The 18,186-nt window shown below is 34.3% G+C and overlaps 1 protein-coding gene across 1 annotated transcript in view; it reads right to left on the reverse strand.

Annotated features, from left to right (window-relative positions):
* Positions 1-18,186, reverse strand: part of DNAH8 (dynein axonemal heavy chain 8) — a 121,799-nt gene that overhangs the window by 24,101 nt on the left and 79,512 nt on the right. The window contains exons 62-78 of the mRNA XM_019281159.3: positions 17,664-17,794; positions 17,184-17,337; positions 16,591-16,755; positions 15,799-16,025; positions 15,294-15,412; positions 12,486-12,589; positions 11,461-11,637; positions 9,955-10,122; positions 8,565-8,777; positions 7,181-7,318; positions 6,740-6,867; positions 5,841-6,012; positions 4,341-4,496; positions 2,884-3,039; positions 1,683-1,865; positions 1,114-1,219; positions 49-301 (exon numbers count right to left, since the gene is read on the reverse strand). Of these exons, the coding sequence (XP_019136704.3) occupies positions 49-301; positions 1,114-1,219; positions 1,683-1,865; positions 2,884-3,039; positions 4,341-4,496; positions 5,841-6,012; positions 6,740-6,867; positions 7,181-7,318; positions 8,565-8,777; positions 9,955-10,122; positions 11,461-11,637; positions 12,486-12,589; positions 15,294-15,412; positions 15,799-16,025; positions 16,591-16,755; positions 17,184-17,337; positions 17,664-17,794 (2,750 nt within the window). The remainder of the gene's footprint in view (positions 1-48; positions 302-1,113; positions 1,220-1,682; positions 1,866-2,883; positions 3,040-4,340; positions 4,497-5,840; positions 6,013-6,739; positions 6,868-7,180; positions 7,319-8,564; positions 8,778-9,954; positions 10,123-11,460; positions 11,638-12,485; positions 12,590-15,293; positions 15,413-15,798; positions 16,026-16,590; positions 16,756-17,183; positions 17,338-17,663; positions 17,795-18,186) is intronic.

The following is an 18,186-nucleotide window of genomic DNA, read 5'->3' on the forward strand; positions in this document are numbered from 1 at the left end:
TTGGAAAGGCAAACATCTGAATAGTAGGAAAAATTAATGTCTTCCTACCTGGCTATGGATTGATCAAATAGCTTCAAGAACTGAGCCAGTGAAGTTTGATACATATTATTGACCATGCTCATTGCTGTCAGAAGGAAATAAAGAATGCTTCCACGTGTAGCAACAGGTCGATATTCCTCCTGAGCAGTGTTAATCTTCACTTCAGTTTCTGCTGCCACAGACAACTTTACAGCTATTTCAGCAGCTGTTTGCTTAGTTGTTTGCAGGACACCAATTAAGGATTCATCATCCACTAGTGAACCTAAAAAGTAAAATACTGGATGTTTAGGACATTTTTGTAACAACGTTTTCACTTCATATGTATATATAAAACAAAAGGCCAAAATACAGGAATTCTTTATGAAACAATTGAAATTATTTACTGATAACAGAAAGCTTTTAAAATAGAGACCAAACAGGATATGTAATACTAAAAATTATTTTTACATCAAACATTTTTAAGCAAATGCATTCAAAAGATGTTAAATGTGTTTATATCAACAGCTTTGCAACATGTACTAGAGAAGTCACCTATCTTATGCCCATAACATACATAGTCAACAAAATACTTAAATTATTTTGAAGTCTATTCAGTGGCACATTCAAAGTAAAAAAGACTTAGGGTCCTAAGGGAAATGATCACTCAACAATATTCATGAATCTCCAGCAGTTACTCATTGATTTTCTGTTACCAGATTCTTTTTCCACCAGAGATGGTAACTGATCATGTTCAGGCTCATAACATCCTGCAGAAGAGTTCCAACACAATGTTAAGCCAGGTCATTCTAATTTACATTTTCGGTGGGTTAAAGATTTGCCCGTGGTCAGATACCTTGTCTCATCTGACAGAAAGTGCTCAAAAAATGGATTTATTTCACAAAACTTGTTTAGGTGTTAAACTTAAGTGTCTGGATATAGTGGCATGCTACAGCACCAAATCCCTCATAGTCCTCATACTCCTACCATTGTATATTCTCTTACTGCATCTTAAATGGATAAATCAGTTTCTGTATGGAAAGGATCTAGTGCGAATCATATTATCTACCTAATCTGATTAACACTTTGATACAGAACCTTTGGTTGCACTTAGTTTGTAAAGGAGATTGTCTTCCAGTTCTTTCATCTTCCTCTTATTAGAAGTTACATCTTCCATGAGTTTAATTCGTTCTGCCTCTAGTTCCTGTTGAAAAACAAGAAATTGGCATGACACTTTATGGGTTGCAACCATAAGGGATATTTAAAATTCAGTTGCTGATTCTTCAAGTTCATGAATTGTGATTGAAGATACAGGTGAAGAGTTGGATCCAGTCATGAAATGTGCATTTTACTTTTCTTGGTATCTAAAGCGTGTTTTTAATAACAAATTTTTTTTTAAGCAGTGTTTATTGAGTATCTTATGATGTATCTTGTCAATGTCAAATCCTGGTGCTTAATTGTTTGTGCTGTACTGACAGTCATATATATTTTAAGAGCCTCCCAATATATTTTTGTTATTTGGAAATGTCTATACTGAATCTGAATATAATTTTAGAAAATGGCTAACGTCTTTTTTCCATTTGAACTTTTTTTTTTCTACATACCAAAACCAATTAAATGGAAAAAAAATTACATATCACTATGGTTTATGTATATTGTTAACTTACCTGTTTTTCAGTAAGTATTACTCTTCTCAGTAACTGATTCTCAAGTCCTTTCATTGTAACAGTAAAATCGATAATTGATGTTTTTGCATTAATTTCAGGTGTAAAAGCAGGATTAGGTAGCTTTGTAGTAATGTACAATCTAAATGAATTCATAACATCTACTTCCTTATCACCAACTTTCACCTGTGGATTAAGTAAAAATAGTATTAAACAGAGGAAAAAGAGCTTTATTAAACTCAGTAGTATTGACCGAAAAAAAATTACAGTATTTGAAATGCCAGAGAGAGGAAATTTATTTCTCAATTCAAATTTGTCATGAAAATAAAAGTTAATGACCAAGTGTAGAAGTTAGAGTATGTTATAAAAGTAGCATTTCCCTCCAGCTAAATATAGGGGTTACTTCCACTGTGGATTTTGATTAACAGCTTCAGAATCATTCTATTTCCAATCACACTTCAAATGAAGAGGTGGTAGAAGCTGCTGACCTTTGTAGAAATCATCATCCTCTTATGTCCAAGAAAAAAGGAATTATGTGATCCAACAATGGAACAGAAATTAGTGGATATACATTTTATCTTTATTAAGACTACACAGGCTTCAAAGAATCTTTCCAAAGAAATTAAAAATTTATTCCAAGTTTTCCAAAGAAATTTTTACAGAATTAAGATATTCCAAAACAGCTGTCTAACTCAAAAGCTGCATGGGCACAAGGAAATCTGATCACTGTATATCGCAGTATGAATCATGGAATCGTTGGTGTTGGTAGAGACCTTAAAGATCATCGTATTCCAACCCCACTGCCATGGGGCAGTGTGGGGCATATGAGGCTCCAACATATGAGTCTCCAAGGTGCCTTCAAATACCTGGCTTACAAAGGAGTAAGACGAAACCACTCCCTTAAGCATATTTGCACTGCTTGAAAATCAAGAGAGAGAATTTTAAGCATTTAATCGGATAAGCATAATTGGTTCCAGTTTGGAATCTTCAGTAATAACTCTGGTAGTTAAACACTATTTTAGACTCGTCAACTTACTACACAGCTGAGGCTCTGTCTCCTATATTTTATTAGTTCAGTTTGATTCTTTGCACTTCTCTACTGAATACAAAGTTTACCTGATTCAGCAGGCGTTTGTAACAATGGTAAAATGACGTTTGTCACTAGGCTAACTACTTACTACACTTACTTTGTTTGATTACTAACCTTAAAAGCAGATCCAGATTTTATGAAATTTTTTTCTAATACATTATCAAGGACTGGATCCAACTCTTCATCTATATCTTCAATCAGGAGTGATCGTCCCAGTGAAAGACTATCTTCTAGGTGTTGTCGGAAATACTTGTCATTTAGAGTTGTTACCTCAAAAAGTAAATTATAAATTGGTGTAAGGACAAAGCATTTCCTCAAAGTCTTACATGAAAACCACAGATCTAACCATCTAAACTCTTTTTGTTGTTTTTGTTAGTTGCATTTTAAAGAAGGTGCTATAAATGTTGACCATGCAGCAATTTATGCAGAAATACTTCTGTGTGTACCATGAAAAGTACCATAAAAAGGTGAATTAAAAGGTTGGCTGTAATTGAATCCTCAGAACTTCCTTATCAGAGGAATAATGTACTAAATAAAGCTGGTACAGCTTATTGCGTATTAAAGATGTTACGTATATTTTAGAAATCAGAGGCACCTAGCCTTTAATTTTCTGTTCTATGTCCTAGAAGGACTAGATTTTCTAATTTTAGCTTTGACATGCTGAGAAATTCTTTCTGGAAATCTGAACTCAGTCTTAAAAATGAATCGCTGCTACAATATTATGAATTCAGATTGATATTTCATGAAATGGGATTCATAAGATATGAAATTATTAAAAAGCATGTATAAACTAGCAAGCTATATAATTAACTAATGCTAAACCCTTCAAAATTTATTGATATTCAGGACATATGAGTTTTCTCAACATTCAGCTGAGTTTTAAAATGTAGATTCCTTTTGCCATGCCACATCATTTGGGAAATAACAATTTTTGATGCAAATGGTGACACATTAACATCTTTGTATTATATTTCATGAGCAGACATTTTACCCTATTGGCTTAAGCTATAAAAGAGCTGTGAATATTGCAGTAATGTTAGGATATGCAAATTTTTCTTGGGTTTGCTTCAGCTGGTTTTCTTCAACTTCCTTTTGTAGTGACAACCTCATTATGAATACCCTCTCAGGTCCTAAATTATGGACTGCAACAGTTGAGGCACTTGGCCTATGCTTTCAGAGCTGTAACTTATCCTGTGATTATCTGTAATGTTACTAATGGTTGCCCAATTTACTCTCCTTTAGTAATGTCATATTATACTCTTTTGCTTTACTTATCACCTCTTTGTCCTCTTTTGTGTAGGGAACATACTTACCCATCTTGAACAAAAGGTTACTTCCTTCTCTTTTATGCTTTTTGCTAGAGTTCATACAAGTTAGATAGTCTTTTCCAAGCCCTTGAGTGGGATTTACAGCTGTTGTCAAGTTTCCTGCTGATGCATCTACATGACTGTCAGTCTCCACACATGTTAAAGTTATCCCATATCACACTGACTCAAATGCAACCCCCTTCTAAAGCAATAATGTTTGACGGAGTATAACAGAGCACACCATTCCTTTAAGACACTATTTACCTGCAATTCATTATCCTGTTCTTTATTTTTAATCCACTCTTTTCCTTGAGTTTGTGGGTCTACCAAAAGTGGGTATCTTGATGCCTTAGTGACAATGATACCATTCTGAATTGAGAGGTGATCTCCAGGCAGTCCTTGAAGATTCCACTCACTAATCTAAAGAACAAAATTTTTATAAAAAGAGATTAAGAAAAAAGTTAGTTTGGAATAAATTACTGCTGGAATTATTCTTCAATTAAAATTGTTCTAAGAAGAAACATGGACATCAAAGGGAATGCATATCTGAACCTGCTAAAGAATTATTAATGCAGATATGAAGATATTTCTGAAATTTTATTTTTATCTTAACTACATAGAATCATTAAAAGTGTATTTTAAAGTGTAAGGATGTCACAAGACAGCTTGGCAGACAAATTAGACATTGGGGACAATTAAGTGAAGACCGGACTAAGAGAGCTTTTGGGAAATAATATTTATTGAAGGCAATTTGACGATTCTGGCATTGCCCTCACTTTGATTTCTTATACATTCACATTGAATAAAAGGAGTGTATGTATTCTTTTCTAAATTATGACCAAACCCACTGTTTTAAAAGTGCCCTGGTTTTGGCTGAAAGAGAGTTCAGTTTCTTCTTAGTAGATGGTACATTGATGTGTTTTTCTGATTTAGTATGAGAATAATGTTGGCACAATGATGTTTTGGCTGTTGCTCAGTAGTGCTTACCCTAAGTCAAGGATTTTTCCGTGTCCTGTGCTCTGCCACTGAGGATCTGCACAAAAATCTGGGAGGGAGCATGGCCAGGACAGCTGACCTGAGCTGGTCACAGGGATATTCCATACCATAGAATGCCATACCCACTACATAAACTGGGGGAGTTACTCAGAAGAGGGTTGGGAATTGACTGGGTATTGGTCAGCAGGCAGTGAGAAATTCTGTTGTGCATCACTTGTTTCTCTTGGGCTCTGTTACTATTAATTATTATTATTATTATTATTATTATTATTAGCAGCAGCAGCAGCAGCAGAATTATTGATATATATATTTAATTATTAAATTGTTCTTGTCTCAACCCAAGTGGTTTATCTTTTCTTTCCAATTTGATTTTCCACCATGGGGGAGGTGGGTGGGGTAGGGGTGTGAGCAAGGGGCTGTGGGGTACTTAGTTGTTGATTGAGGTTAAACCATAACAAGCAGGTATGTGATCTATAGCTGTGGTTTCTCAAAATATCCTACTTGACAGTGGTCTTACTGGGAACTGTCTAATTGCAGAATATATCATTGGTTATAATACATAACCTGCTTATCTATCTAACCATTCCTCAATACTTATATTTAGTGGAAATTGCCAAGAGCATTTGGAAATCACAGAACTACACAGCACAGCAATATTTGGAGTATTGGGGATTATAGTTCTTCTCTAAGCAAGCATGATGCTGGCTAACAGTCATAGAAGATGCTAATGAAAATCCAAATTAAACCCTCCAAGCAGCAAGAACTTACTGTTGGTTGATCTACCAACATAGAAATCAGGTTCAAATCATCAGAAAAGGGGATTTTATGAGCTCTCAACTCTGTTTCCCATAAGTCTTTAAGCAAAAGGTTCCTGAAGTCTTGATTAAAAGGTCCACAGTATGAAAGAAAGCCTGTGCAGAGCAGTATATCTCCCACAAGTCTAGAAAAGGAAGAAATATTATCATTAAAAGGTGATGCACAATTTCAATTTCTAATGACTTAGACAAACAGCTTTTGAAACATAACTAGATTTTAAAAAAATGCATTATGTTTCCAAAGCATTTTTGTGGCAAAAATTAAAAGTAGTATTTTATGAAAACGCTGTCTTCACCCCTACAAAACAACAAAGCCCTGATGACAACTGTTCCTTCTTTCCTAACTGAAGCAAGAAAATGGTGTATTTCTTAAAAATACATCTGCAATACAATATTTATCAAAGATACACGCCTAGTTCTATTGAAGTGAGTAGAGCTCACCAGGAATGCCCAATTTCCCCATAGGAAATTTGTGGTAACATGAGTGTTCTACAAAAGCTGAGCTTATCTGAAGGTTTCACTTCCCAGTGACTGCAGAACAAGGTGCAGTATTAGGGGGGCTGGAGAAGCAGCTGTAATACAGGCACAAACCAGCACTACTAATAATCTCTTTGGAAGCTAATTCTAAAATCAGAGGTATTGTTCTTAACTGAAATACTAGCACTCAGCACCCATGTATTCCTACTTATAGGAGGAAAATTCAAATTTCAGGATAGTTCATTTGATTGCCTTGCTATATTAAGATTTCCAGGAAGAAAATTAAGTACGATGATTAAAGCTGCTAAATTGCTTACCAACACTTCAGTTTTTATATGCATTTTCTTTTTTGTTTTTCTGTAATGAATTTGATACCTTTTTATCTGAGATTTAAATTCCTTGCTTTGCTGAGTCCACCTAACTTTCTCTCCACTCAGTCCATCTATAAGCGCAGAGGCTGCTTGCATCTTTCTTTTGCATGTTTCTGCATCATTTTCTAAGTCCTAAAATTGAAAAAAATCCTACTTATTTTAATCATAGAATGCAAAAATGTATAATAAATGTATATTTATTATAACTATTTTATTTATTTAAATCTCATTCTTGAGGACTCTTAAGGGCATCTATTGTCTGATATGTTCCTATTCACAGAAAGAAGGGAATAGGAGAGAATATAGACTTAAATCTCTTATTTTTACACCTGAATCTCATCCATGTTATTCAACGTAGCAGGGAAGTGTGTGTTTGCAGCAAATACTAATTGCATGAAAATACTTTACAAGCATTTTTCCTAAGACTAAAATACTTATATCTCACCATTTTCTCCTTCATTGCTGCATCAAACTTTGCCTGAACTTTATCCAGTTCAGCTTGCTTTTCATCTAATTCTGCCTGAGCCTTTTCTTTTTCTGCATTAGCTATTTTCAGACGACCTTCCTGTTTTGCCAGGTTAGCCTGCAAAGAGAAAAAATATTAAAAGTACAATCATATAAGATTTTTATATAATTCAATGAACTATTTAAGCCTGCTTAGCTGGTAATCATGAGACAATACTACACCAAAATAACTTTTACATAAATATCAAAAACATTTAAGCTGAAAACTGTATCACATATATACTGAAGATAGGATCTTTTTTTTGTTCAATAACAATCCGGTACCTAAAGTTCTACTATATATTGTTAACTTTCTTCCTTCAAAAAAAAAAATTACATTTCAAGAAGCTGGTTAAGGAAGTAAGGTTTCTGATCTGTACATATTGATTAGACTAGAGGAACAATCACTCTATCTTCTTGCTTGACTATATATTTTGACTACATGTAATTTCCTCTCTTATCAGTGCATTTTGTAGGTTCTTTATCATCTAACAATATTGCTTTTACCTGCTAGAAAATGATCCTAAAACAGTGAAACTTCCTACTGCTGCTAAAATGATATTTATGGTGAACACAGGAAATTAATTAAATTTTAAAAAATAATTCATCTGTATTACTGTTGCTTCTGAAAATAACATTTCTAACAGTGACAAAAATATGAAAAAATTTGGGATTTCCATGTGCTCACCCCTTTTACTATTTTTTCTTTTTTAGTGTGCTACATTTAAGGATTAAATACTTGGTTTAGAACCAAAAATCACTGCCTTTGAGTTTCATAAACCTGAAAAAGAACACCCACACTAAAGCAAAAATTTACTCTTAAAAATTTTTTCCTTATTTTGCTTCCTACTATTGCAACGTATCTACTTTATTGATGTGAGCTCTGAAGCTCTTTAGAAAGCCAATATTTAGGTAAGATGTCAGTCCTCCACTGCCTCTAAGTTACCAGGGGAAAGCAAAGAACCTAAAATAGCTGCAAACCTCTGTTTGCAGGACCCTTTAGAGAAGGAATGAAGATCCTGGTACAACATTTTGAAAATGATTGTAAAGTAATTATAACATAATAAAAACAAAGACTAAAAACACCTTTGCCTATACACAGGAAACCAGATCACACAAATTGAATCTAAGCTAATTTTTTTCTTCTGTGTTCTCTCTAGAATCAAGAAGAAAATAGGGTTTTTTCTGCTTCTACCATCTTTAGCCACTAAAGTCTCAGGCAATTATGTCTGAATAAAGATACATACATACATACATATATATATATATGTAGGATCCTATTAAACTAATGGTAAGCAAAGACAAAGCAAGAGATGATGTATTACCTTAAGAGGCAGGACTTCTCTGTTAACACCATAAAACACCACCATGGCTTGTGTCCAAGAGAGGAGTCCTGCCACGTTGCCACACACCTTTTTACCGTGTTGCAGTGTATAGTCTTCCATTTCAAAGTAAGGCTGGACTAATTCTACTGTCTCATCATTGATTGTATCCCTAGCAAAGTTCCTTAGGTTGTTCAAGAATGGGCCACTCATAAGCTACAAAAAACAACACACGAGTTACTTACACATTTTACATTCAAAGTCTTGTTCATAGGTGACTGTTAAAAAGTTTTCCTAAAATTCTTCTGTAAACAGAGTTAATTAATATAGTTAATGTTATAAGTGTGCTATTCAGTTGTAACTCCTCGCACACACCTTCTATTATTTTGAAGTTTTAACCAATTATACTCCAGTAACTACGTTCAAAAATTACTGATGTACTTTCCATCTTCTATATTCCTGTGTTGCCATTTTAAAAGCATTTAAGAAGCATCATTTAATTAAAAAAATTAACCAAAATAAAGACTCAGCGATACATATGTAACTTAAAAAAATGCCTGTGCATTTGTGAAATGTGATCTAAATTCTGAAAAGCGAAATCATTGGGTTTAACTTTTTCTAACAAATATTTAGCATTCTAAAGGCAATTCATTGAATAACTGCTTATCTCATTTTATCATGTCAGTGGAAAATAAAAAGTTTTGATGATTTTTTTTTTCACTGTAAAAGCCTAAATAAAAAGTATTTTAGATACTCTTTGTATTTAATACACATATTTTTTCATCATTTGCATGAAAAAAATATTGAGGCACTAATATTGGCGTATTAATACATTACTAGAGGTAGAGAACAGAATTTAAAGAATGGCAGGAGAAGGCATGAAAATCAATGTGTATCCTGAGAGAAGATCAAAGTCCAGAGGGACAAGATGGCTGGCTGACCAAGGAATTTGGGCCAGGAGTATTGAAACATAGAATGGGTAAAGATACTCTTAGTCATTCAATTAATCTTTCAAACAAACAAGGAGCCTGAGAGGCTCAGAAAAGGCCATTTAAATGTGAACCTACAAGTTCCCAAAGAGAAAGAGAGCTTTCCCAGAATGTCTTTATCTCATGTATGGTTGACATGACTCGTATGATTTCTTTATTTACCATCAGGCCTTGTGCCAGGAACAGGGCAAGGAAACTAAAGCTTCTGCTGCAAAAGTCTCTAAGCAATTCACCCACTATTTCTACCAGTTAGACACAGCATATAGGTACAGTTTATCTCAAAACAATATGTGTGCCTTTTAATAAAACTCTGTCGTGTTTTGGGCAACCAGCATCGTAAGTTCTCTGATAAGCAAATTGCTATTGCTGATGTTTAAGAAACACTGTTTGAAAACTCTGCTTACTTTTAATGACTCTCCCCATGATGGCTTACAGCAAGGCTTTTCTGGATCCAGGGTCACTTGATCCAGTTTCTTTTGAAATAGTAGCAGACAACAGTCCATGATCCTCATAATCAGGTGAGGAGGTTTTGCGAGTTTTCTAACAGTAGCGATATCCTCTGGTCTGATGGTCTGTTTGAAGAAAGATGTAATAAAAACCTGCATCAATACCATTACTCTATTTTCCCATTAAATATATTGATTTTAATGTTTGTTTGTAATACTTTTCCCTGAGATACATTTGTATTACATACATACCAAAAAAGTGAGAAACTTGGCCTAATTAATAAATTTCATAGTTTCATGAAACTTTGGTAATTTCTATGAACATTAGAGAAGAATCTTCCCAATATTAAAGACATCATTCAAAAATCAAATTGACATACAACAGCATTAACTTGATTTGTCAGTCTAAGTGTTTAAAGAAAACTTTATTGTAAAATTGTATAGGACTTAACCACAAGCAGTTTCCTTGATAAAACAGTATTTCAGATTTTTAGCAGTTAAGTATCATTGTTTATTCTGAGATGGATTTAGCTATTTTTGTTCAGTTTTAAGTTATTGTAGACACAAGATACCATTTTTAACTTCATTTTCTAGTAGCATCACCATCACTGACACTCTGCTTAGTTCAACAACCATTACAAAATTAATAAAGAATTACAAATTACAAAACTAACAGTTATTTGTGTCTTAAAATACACACATACCACTACCTGCCTAGAAGGAGTAGTTATGGATACATTGCAGAAACCATTTTCTAAGTCCACACATTTTGTAAGTGAATTTTGTGACCATTTTTGGAAGTTTCATTCATCTCATGATCTAAATGTCAGTGTAAGAGCAAACAATGCTCCTTTTTTTGCTTTTGCCACTCAAAAACTTCTGTCACATAAATTCTGGTAGCTGAAATGGAAGGCCTTACATTGTTGATTTCTGATTTCAGAGTTTTTACTGTTTAATTGTTTAGAGCAGAATAATGAAATTATGTAGCATAGTTTTGCCTCCAGATTTCTGAACCCTGATTCTGATTGCCCTAAATCCCCCTTGATTCCTGTTTCTCTTAAAACTAAAAGCATGGGGTTTTTTGGTGAAGGAAGAGATAGATTTTTACTTGTCTTAAAAGGCAGGTATGACTACTTAAGTTGGAATTTAAAACATTCTGTTAGCACAAGAAGTATTCTCTTTGTTTCAGAATAACAGATATCCTAAAGGCATCTGTAGCTTTTGGAAAGAGCTGCACATTAATAATGATCAAGTATTGGGATGGAAGGAAAAAAAAATACTACAAAATAGTCCCTATGTGTTTAAGGTAAAATGTGAGTCCTTGAGTAGTCATGAGAGATATGGCCACCAACAGCGAGGGGCTGGTGACAGCAGTCAAAATCAAGAGGCAACTTTGTGTTGGTGGCTCTGGCCTCTCACAGGTGATGCAAATAATACTAATAAAAATTTAAGACTTTTATTCACTTTCAGAGCTTCTTCTGCTTCTTCTAGTGCTGGTTTAGCCGCCTCCAGTTTTCTTTCCGCTTCCTGTTTTTCTATATCGATTGCATCTACAATTCTTTGTGCTTTATCTTTCACACCCTGGACTTCAAGTTTTATTTTAGTTGCGGCTTCAGCACTTTCTTTGACTTCTTCTAATACCTGGAATTGGTAATAAACACATAAAATCTGTAAATCAAAATGGTGGAACAAGTGATTATGAGACACAAGATAAAAGAGGTATGTAACAGCTATTAAATATATAAATTTAACCCTAACTACAGCTAACTATATAGAGCATCATATAACTATTGAATAAAAATTAGACATGAGAAGTTTAATTTCATCCCTTTCTGTCATATATTTCTCTCTTACAAGATTAAAGGCCTCGAAGAATGCAGGCTCTCCAGTGTATATTAAATGTTGCCTCTCCAGTGTATATTAAATATGCACTATCAGAGCATTATGGTATCTTTCAGAAAACAGAATGCCTATATTGATCCATTCCCTTGCATACCTTTCCACACAGTCATTTTGGAAACCAGATTTCTACCAGACCACCAATCTCATGAATACACAGATACCTTGTTAATGTAGAAGACAAAATCTCAAACTGCACTGTGATGAAAATTTTCTAAAGAATTTTGAAATAGAAAAGTCCCATTATGATATTAACCTCTTATCTGCTAGTGAATGCACATATAAGCCCAAATTTAATAATGTCAATTAAGCACAAACAAAAAAAAAACCTATGGAAAAAAATGAAATCTGAAATCTGATTCTTATCTGAGTGGGTAAGAAATGGGAGAAGAACAAGGAAAGCACTCAACCTCTGCTGCACTCTAAAAGTGCCTCACTTTCAGAAGCAAATGCTGAATCAACATGCTATAGAGAGAGTAAAATCTCATCTTAGACAATGAGGCAAATTTTTGCAAATTATGAGAAAATTCTGCAATAGCATTTTTTAAATTACTGTAGACATGTATATTCCAGTGCTGTTTCACACTCACTTTATCTGCCTTAACAGATGTCACAGCCAGCTCTTTCTCCTTAATGGCCAAGTCCTTAGAGAGTTTAGCAACAGATTCACTGGCTTCCATCAGCTTGGACAGACCTATTAAGTAAAATATAAAATTCAGAAATATAGAAACTTTTCTTCCCCCTAGTTAGATTATACAGTCTAAGTCCAGATCTCTCATGCTCTGTACCTTGTGTTCTCATTCAATTTTATGTAAAGGAGAGAAAGTGGGGGTAAGCAGCCATACTATCATGACTGTGCCTACTATTCACTTTTCACGGATATAAATAATTCCACGAGACTCAAAATTATTAAAAATAAGCCTAATTTTTCAAAAGAAAACAAAACAAAAAAAAGGAGTTATGTCAAGTATATGTTACATCATAAAGTCATGAGGCAATCAGAAATTCCAAATGATGCTTCATTGTGTCATTACGTGAAGAAATTACTTAATGATCCATGACTGCCTTCTAATAGGGAGTTCTTTCTAGGAAAATTTGGGAAGAAGTGGAGTCAAAAGTGAACCTAAAGAGCACATCTAGATTATGACCTTCAGCTCCTACATACTGGGTTTAGCCTTTCTTTTCCCTGGTGACAGAGTGGGCAAAAAAGCACCTATGTGCTGAGGGCCAGTCCCATCATAGCTCTTCTGAGTGCTGAAGAAACCACCCAGAGAGACCACTCAGCCTAACAGCTCATGGGATCATAGTATCACAGAATATGCTGAGTTGGAAGGGACTTATCAGGATGATCTAGTCCAACTCCAGGCCCTGCACAGGAATCACACCACGTGCCTGAGAGCATCCAGAAAGAGATGAACTTGCTCCCTCTATAGTTATTATCTATTCAGTCTGTCCCATGCATCCATGGATTCTTTTTTTCTCTTCTCTTCTCTCTTGCTCATAGACTTGAGCACAGATATTTTGGCCACTCCTGAGCTCCCCATTGCATTCTGAAGACTCTCCAGACTCTTTCTTCTTCATCACTGAATCTTTAAATCCTGCAAGTTCCCTGGAAGTAATTCCTCTTACTGCCTTCTCTCCCTAAGGGCTTGAGTCAGCACACCCTTGCAGCTATACATTTGATGTGTGATGTTTCTCTGTGACAGCTCTCCAATTTTCTGCTATCACATTTCAAACAGAAAAGCATTCTCTCCCAGCACAGCTCTTGTTCTGACACAGCTGCCTCATGATTAGGTAGCTGCCATTCTACAGAACCACAGAATCATCAAGGTTGGAAGAAACCTTCATTATCTAGTTACACCACCAATCCAGCATCTTCAACCCAGAAGCCACAAAAGGGAAAACTATACCCTTTGCTGCTTTACTTTTCCCTCCTACAAGCCTAAAGTGTGAAGAAGGAAAGATGGACAAAAAATAGGAATTCGCAGATCCAAAAGAATTGAAGAATTCAATTATAAACAAGAAACCTTTATAGCTTATTCAGGTCCCCTGCATACTCCCAACAAGATATATTACAGCAGCACCATCTGTGCAAGTGAAACTAATTAGAATATTTTCTAACTGGCATTTGTATTGCCCTTAAGCTGAAAGACATGGTTTTCTAAGCATCAGTGATATGAAGATGCTGCAGTAGAATATATCCATGCACATGTTCACCAGTACACAATCATTTTGTTTAGCAGAACATGCAAGGAACTAGTAATAACATGTGAGAGGCTATGAAAATCTACATATGACATTTTATTGTCAGTGCTGAACCTGCTTATGTTACTACTTCTGAATCATTTTTGGAAATAGAAAAACTGTAGAAAGAATACCAAGAAAACCTAAGCCAACCCCACCATCTTGAATCGTCGAGGTTCTCAGACTTTATCCCCATCTCAAAGTGGACTGAGGCTAAGTTCTGATTTCAAGAACTGGCAACAGATCCACAGAGCAACACTTAAGCAGTTTGCAAATATTGAAGATCACGTACTCCTCTACAGTTCACTCTAATTCAGCAAAGAGTTTATGAGTAAAACAGCTACACATTCTTATTCTAGTCTTTCCTCCATGTGAAGGGTACCAGTTCTACTATTTATCATTGTCTAACTGCCACATTCTTTACCTTTGTATGAAAAATCTTATCATGTAGCATTCTTTATTCTACTGAATTGGTATGCAATATCTTTTCTGATAAAGACCAGGTTTACTAAGGCATTCAGTTGACTTTAGAGATTTACAAAAGCACATCTAGATTCAAACTGGAGAAAACTGAAAATACCAGAAAACTGGTATTCTGAAACAATTCAGTACTAATGCCAAAAATGAGGCAATTTCAAACAGATATCCAAAATCTGTCTGAAGAACATTTCAACCATACTTTTCTGTATTTCAGATCCATAGCTATAAAATGACCCCAAGTAACAACTACTTATTCTACAGCAGAAATCCAAAATAAATCACCTGTGAAGCACGCAGATTGCACGGTGAGAATTTCCATAGACAAGTCCAGAAGTAAGTTAATAACTGTTTAGAATTACCTCTCTCTAGACCAGTAAATCAGATACTACCTCTGTCCATTTTCAGGTTCCACTTTCTATTACAAATTCTGATTTGCACATATTAAAGTTTAATACTATGCTGAGCTGAATAGTTAAGCTGGTAGCTTCTTTGAGGTATTTTTACAAGAGAGTCATTGTGAGGTTGTGATTGGGGAAGTGTCTGGTAGAAGTCCTCATATGCTACCACTTTTGGACTGTGATCCCCTAGAACTGATTATAAGTGATCACTGGAAAAGAAGTCTAAAATTAAAAACACAGATCATTTGAGACCATACTTGGAATGTATTTGCTTACCAGTTTGCATACGTTCAGCTTGTTCATTAATACTATCTAACTTCTCAGCATAAACTTCCTTGTAACCATTGATGAAAGAGAGATAGGATTTAGGTGTTACGTAAGCTCGTCTTCGATACCTAAACCAAAGCATAGTGGCAACATCAACTTCACAAGTATTTTTGATATATACAGCTATTTGATCACTTCCAAAAAAAGATAAAATTCTATAACTCAAGTCTTTATTCATTCAAAATCAGATTGCTTCATGATGCAAACCCTTATTTTAGATACATTGTTTTTATCCACATAGACAATATTGAAGACTATTGAATAGTGGGAATGAAGACAAAGAATTTGCAATATAATAGCAATTATTTTTCATAGCCTTAGGATATAACAGTATAGCAGATTTATTTTTTATTAGCCTTAAAATACATTTATTGATACATACAACACGAGTTCAGAAAACACTATCAGTAGCAACATTTTTGAGATTACTTATTGCCTTTGTAGAAAATATTACCTTTGGAAATAATTCTCACAGCATTCTGAAACTATATCATGAAAGAGACCCATGGTTTCTACTACTTCTGTTTTAACTGATGGAGCACAGACCATATTAAATTCTGAAAGAAAATAGTTGGACACAGCCACGAGAGCTTCCCTGGGCCATCGACTGAACCAATCCATGGTGCACCCTGATATCAGACCAGGAAATTTCAAAGAACGTGCACGGAACTTCTCACCAACCTGAAGAGAGAATCACTGTTTGTTAGCAATATAAGGTCAATGAAAGTGTTTAATTGGTATAAACAACTAAATAGTCTATTTTCTTCTTGATAATTTTCTGCTTAGAACACAATTTTTTTTCTCTTCAAACAGAGTTTTGCTAAATTTCTAACATTCAATATTCATGAAATTTGAAGAAAGAAGTTCATTACAAATATATATGGTTTTAATATTTTGAAGCATCAAATAATATATTTTAACTACCAGTAGAATACTCTTTTCCAGTAACAAGCAAGAATTTCACAAAAATACATTCACTGATGTGTATTAGGGAAGGATATGTGAGAGCAAAAAAAATAAAACCACTTAAGCTTGTAAGAAATTATTTAATTTTTAAGTATTTTGCTGTTAAGTTCTCACAGCTGTACTATTACTTTTATTATCTCAGCAATTACAATTAGACTTCAGTAATCTTTTTATGCATCTTGAACTTCCTTAAAAATACAAAACTTGAATAATTCTCTTACACCATACAGGCAAGTTTGCTAATGGAAGAGAGGAAAACAGATATGTAGAAAAAACTTACCGGAGAAAAGCAGAGGACAACATGCAAGTTCTTCTTTGCTCGACTTAAAAAGTACTCATAAAGATTATCAAAGGTAGGAGGATGCCGAGGAAGCTCTTTTTTCATCACAGGTATTAATGCTTGGGTGATTTCATCCAATTCATCCCGAGCAAATAAATTAGAAATCTTTTTATGAAATAAAAATTGATAATTAATTGCATGGATGTAATTGTTACAGACTTTATGAATGATTGCCTGTTTACATCTGTATCTCTCCCTCTCTCTGCATACACACAGTTTAGACTAAAAACCACAGGTTTAGACTTATGAAACTCCATTGAAAACTAAGAAGTCTTACTCTGGAAGAGCATAGAACTTGACTGGCAACCAAATCATCATTTAATAAAAGGCTACCGAAATACTAACCACAGCTCCTTTTATATTCTTCTGCCTTACATTGAAATAAAGAAACTGCATATCCAGAGCCCTCCTTATTTAAAAAGTTGAAATATTTTAATCATTATTGATTCTACAATGTACTACCAAAATAAATAAAGTAGTGAGAAAAGCACCCTGCTTCTAAAGCACATTGCCTGTCAGGCTGAGACCCTTACCTCTCCTGAAGACAGCAGATTATTTACATATTCCAAAAATGACTCCTCTTTTATCTCATTATCAGTGAAAATAAAGGTGATGCCTTGTCCTTCCTGTCCAGCTGTTCTATATAACTCTTTTAAATCTTCTGACAGATTGGTTACATTATAAGATCTAGGAGAAATAAGGAACATTACCTGTTAATTCAGAACAACTCAGAATACCGCTCTCCTTGGATTATAGTGTTTTATAAATGACATTGCAAACATCCTTTGTAAATACACATATTTTGGTGCAGGAATAGCTAACACATGGTCTACCTTTTCCAAGTCAAAATAATTCCAATGTTGTGTACAAACCAGATAAGAGTGTATTGTTTTCAATATTTTTCAAATGGTGACAAAATGAAAATAAAGAAGAAAAAAGGGAGAAAAATCTGTGGCCATGTAAAGACAAAGCAATACCATGAATGTGATTTATATATTTCTTGCATTTCTTACCTGGTTAAAGTGATCTGAAATATTTTATAGCCAGCAATGAAGGAGGCTAACTTTGCAAGACTTTGTTTTCCAGAACCACCAACTCCAACAAGTAAAGCATTTCCATATGCTGTCCGAATAATCCGGGAAATCTATAAAGGAAATAATAAAGAAAAATATCACTAATATTTAAATATTAGTTAACAAAAGTAAAAATCTATTATGCTTTACACCTAATTTACTATAATACAATGTAAAAATTATTAAAAGGATACTTGCAGAAAATTTTTCCTCTAAAGAACACTTGTAAATTCTTTGGGAATTTAGTGTAGCTAATGAAGAAGCTGCGTATAAGAATATAGGATGGTTATAATCAGTTACACATAGGATTTAAATACATGAAAGGGGACATTTTGAGCTCCAGTTTATGTTGAAGGCACCATCCTGAATCTGTTTAAAAATATCAATAAAAAAACTTCAGCTAGAAGAACAAACACCACATTCCTAATTTTAGGAGTCTGAAAGATTTGAACACAGTTAAACT

The sequence above is a fragment of the Corvus cornix genome, chromosome 3 (assembly GCF_000738735.6).
Source record: "Corvus cornix cornix isolate S_Up_H32 chromosome 3, ASM73873v5, whole genome shotgun sequence".
In the NCBI taxonomy this organism is placed as follows: Eukaryota; Metazoa; Chordata; class Aves; order Passeriformes; family Corvidae; genus Corvus; species Corvus cornix.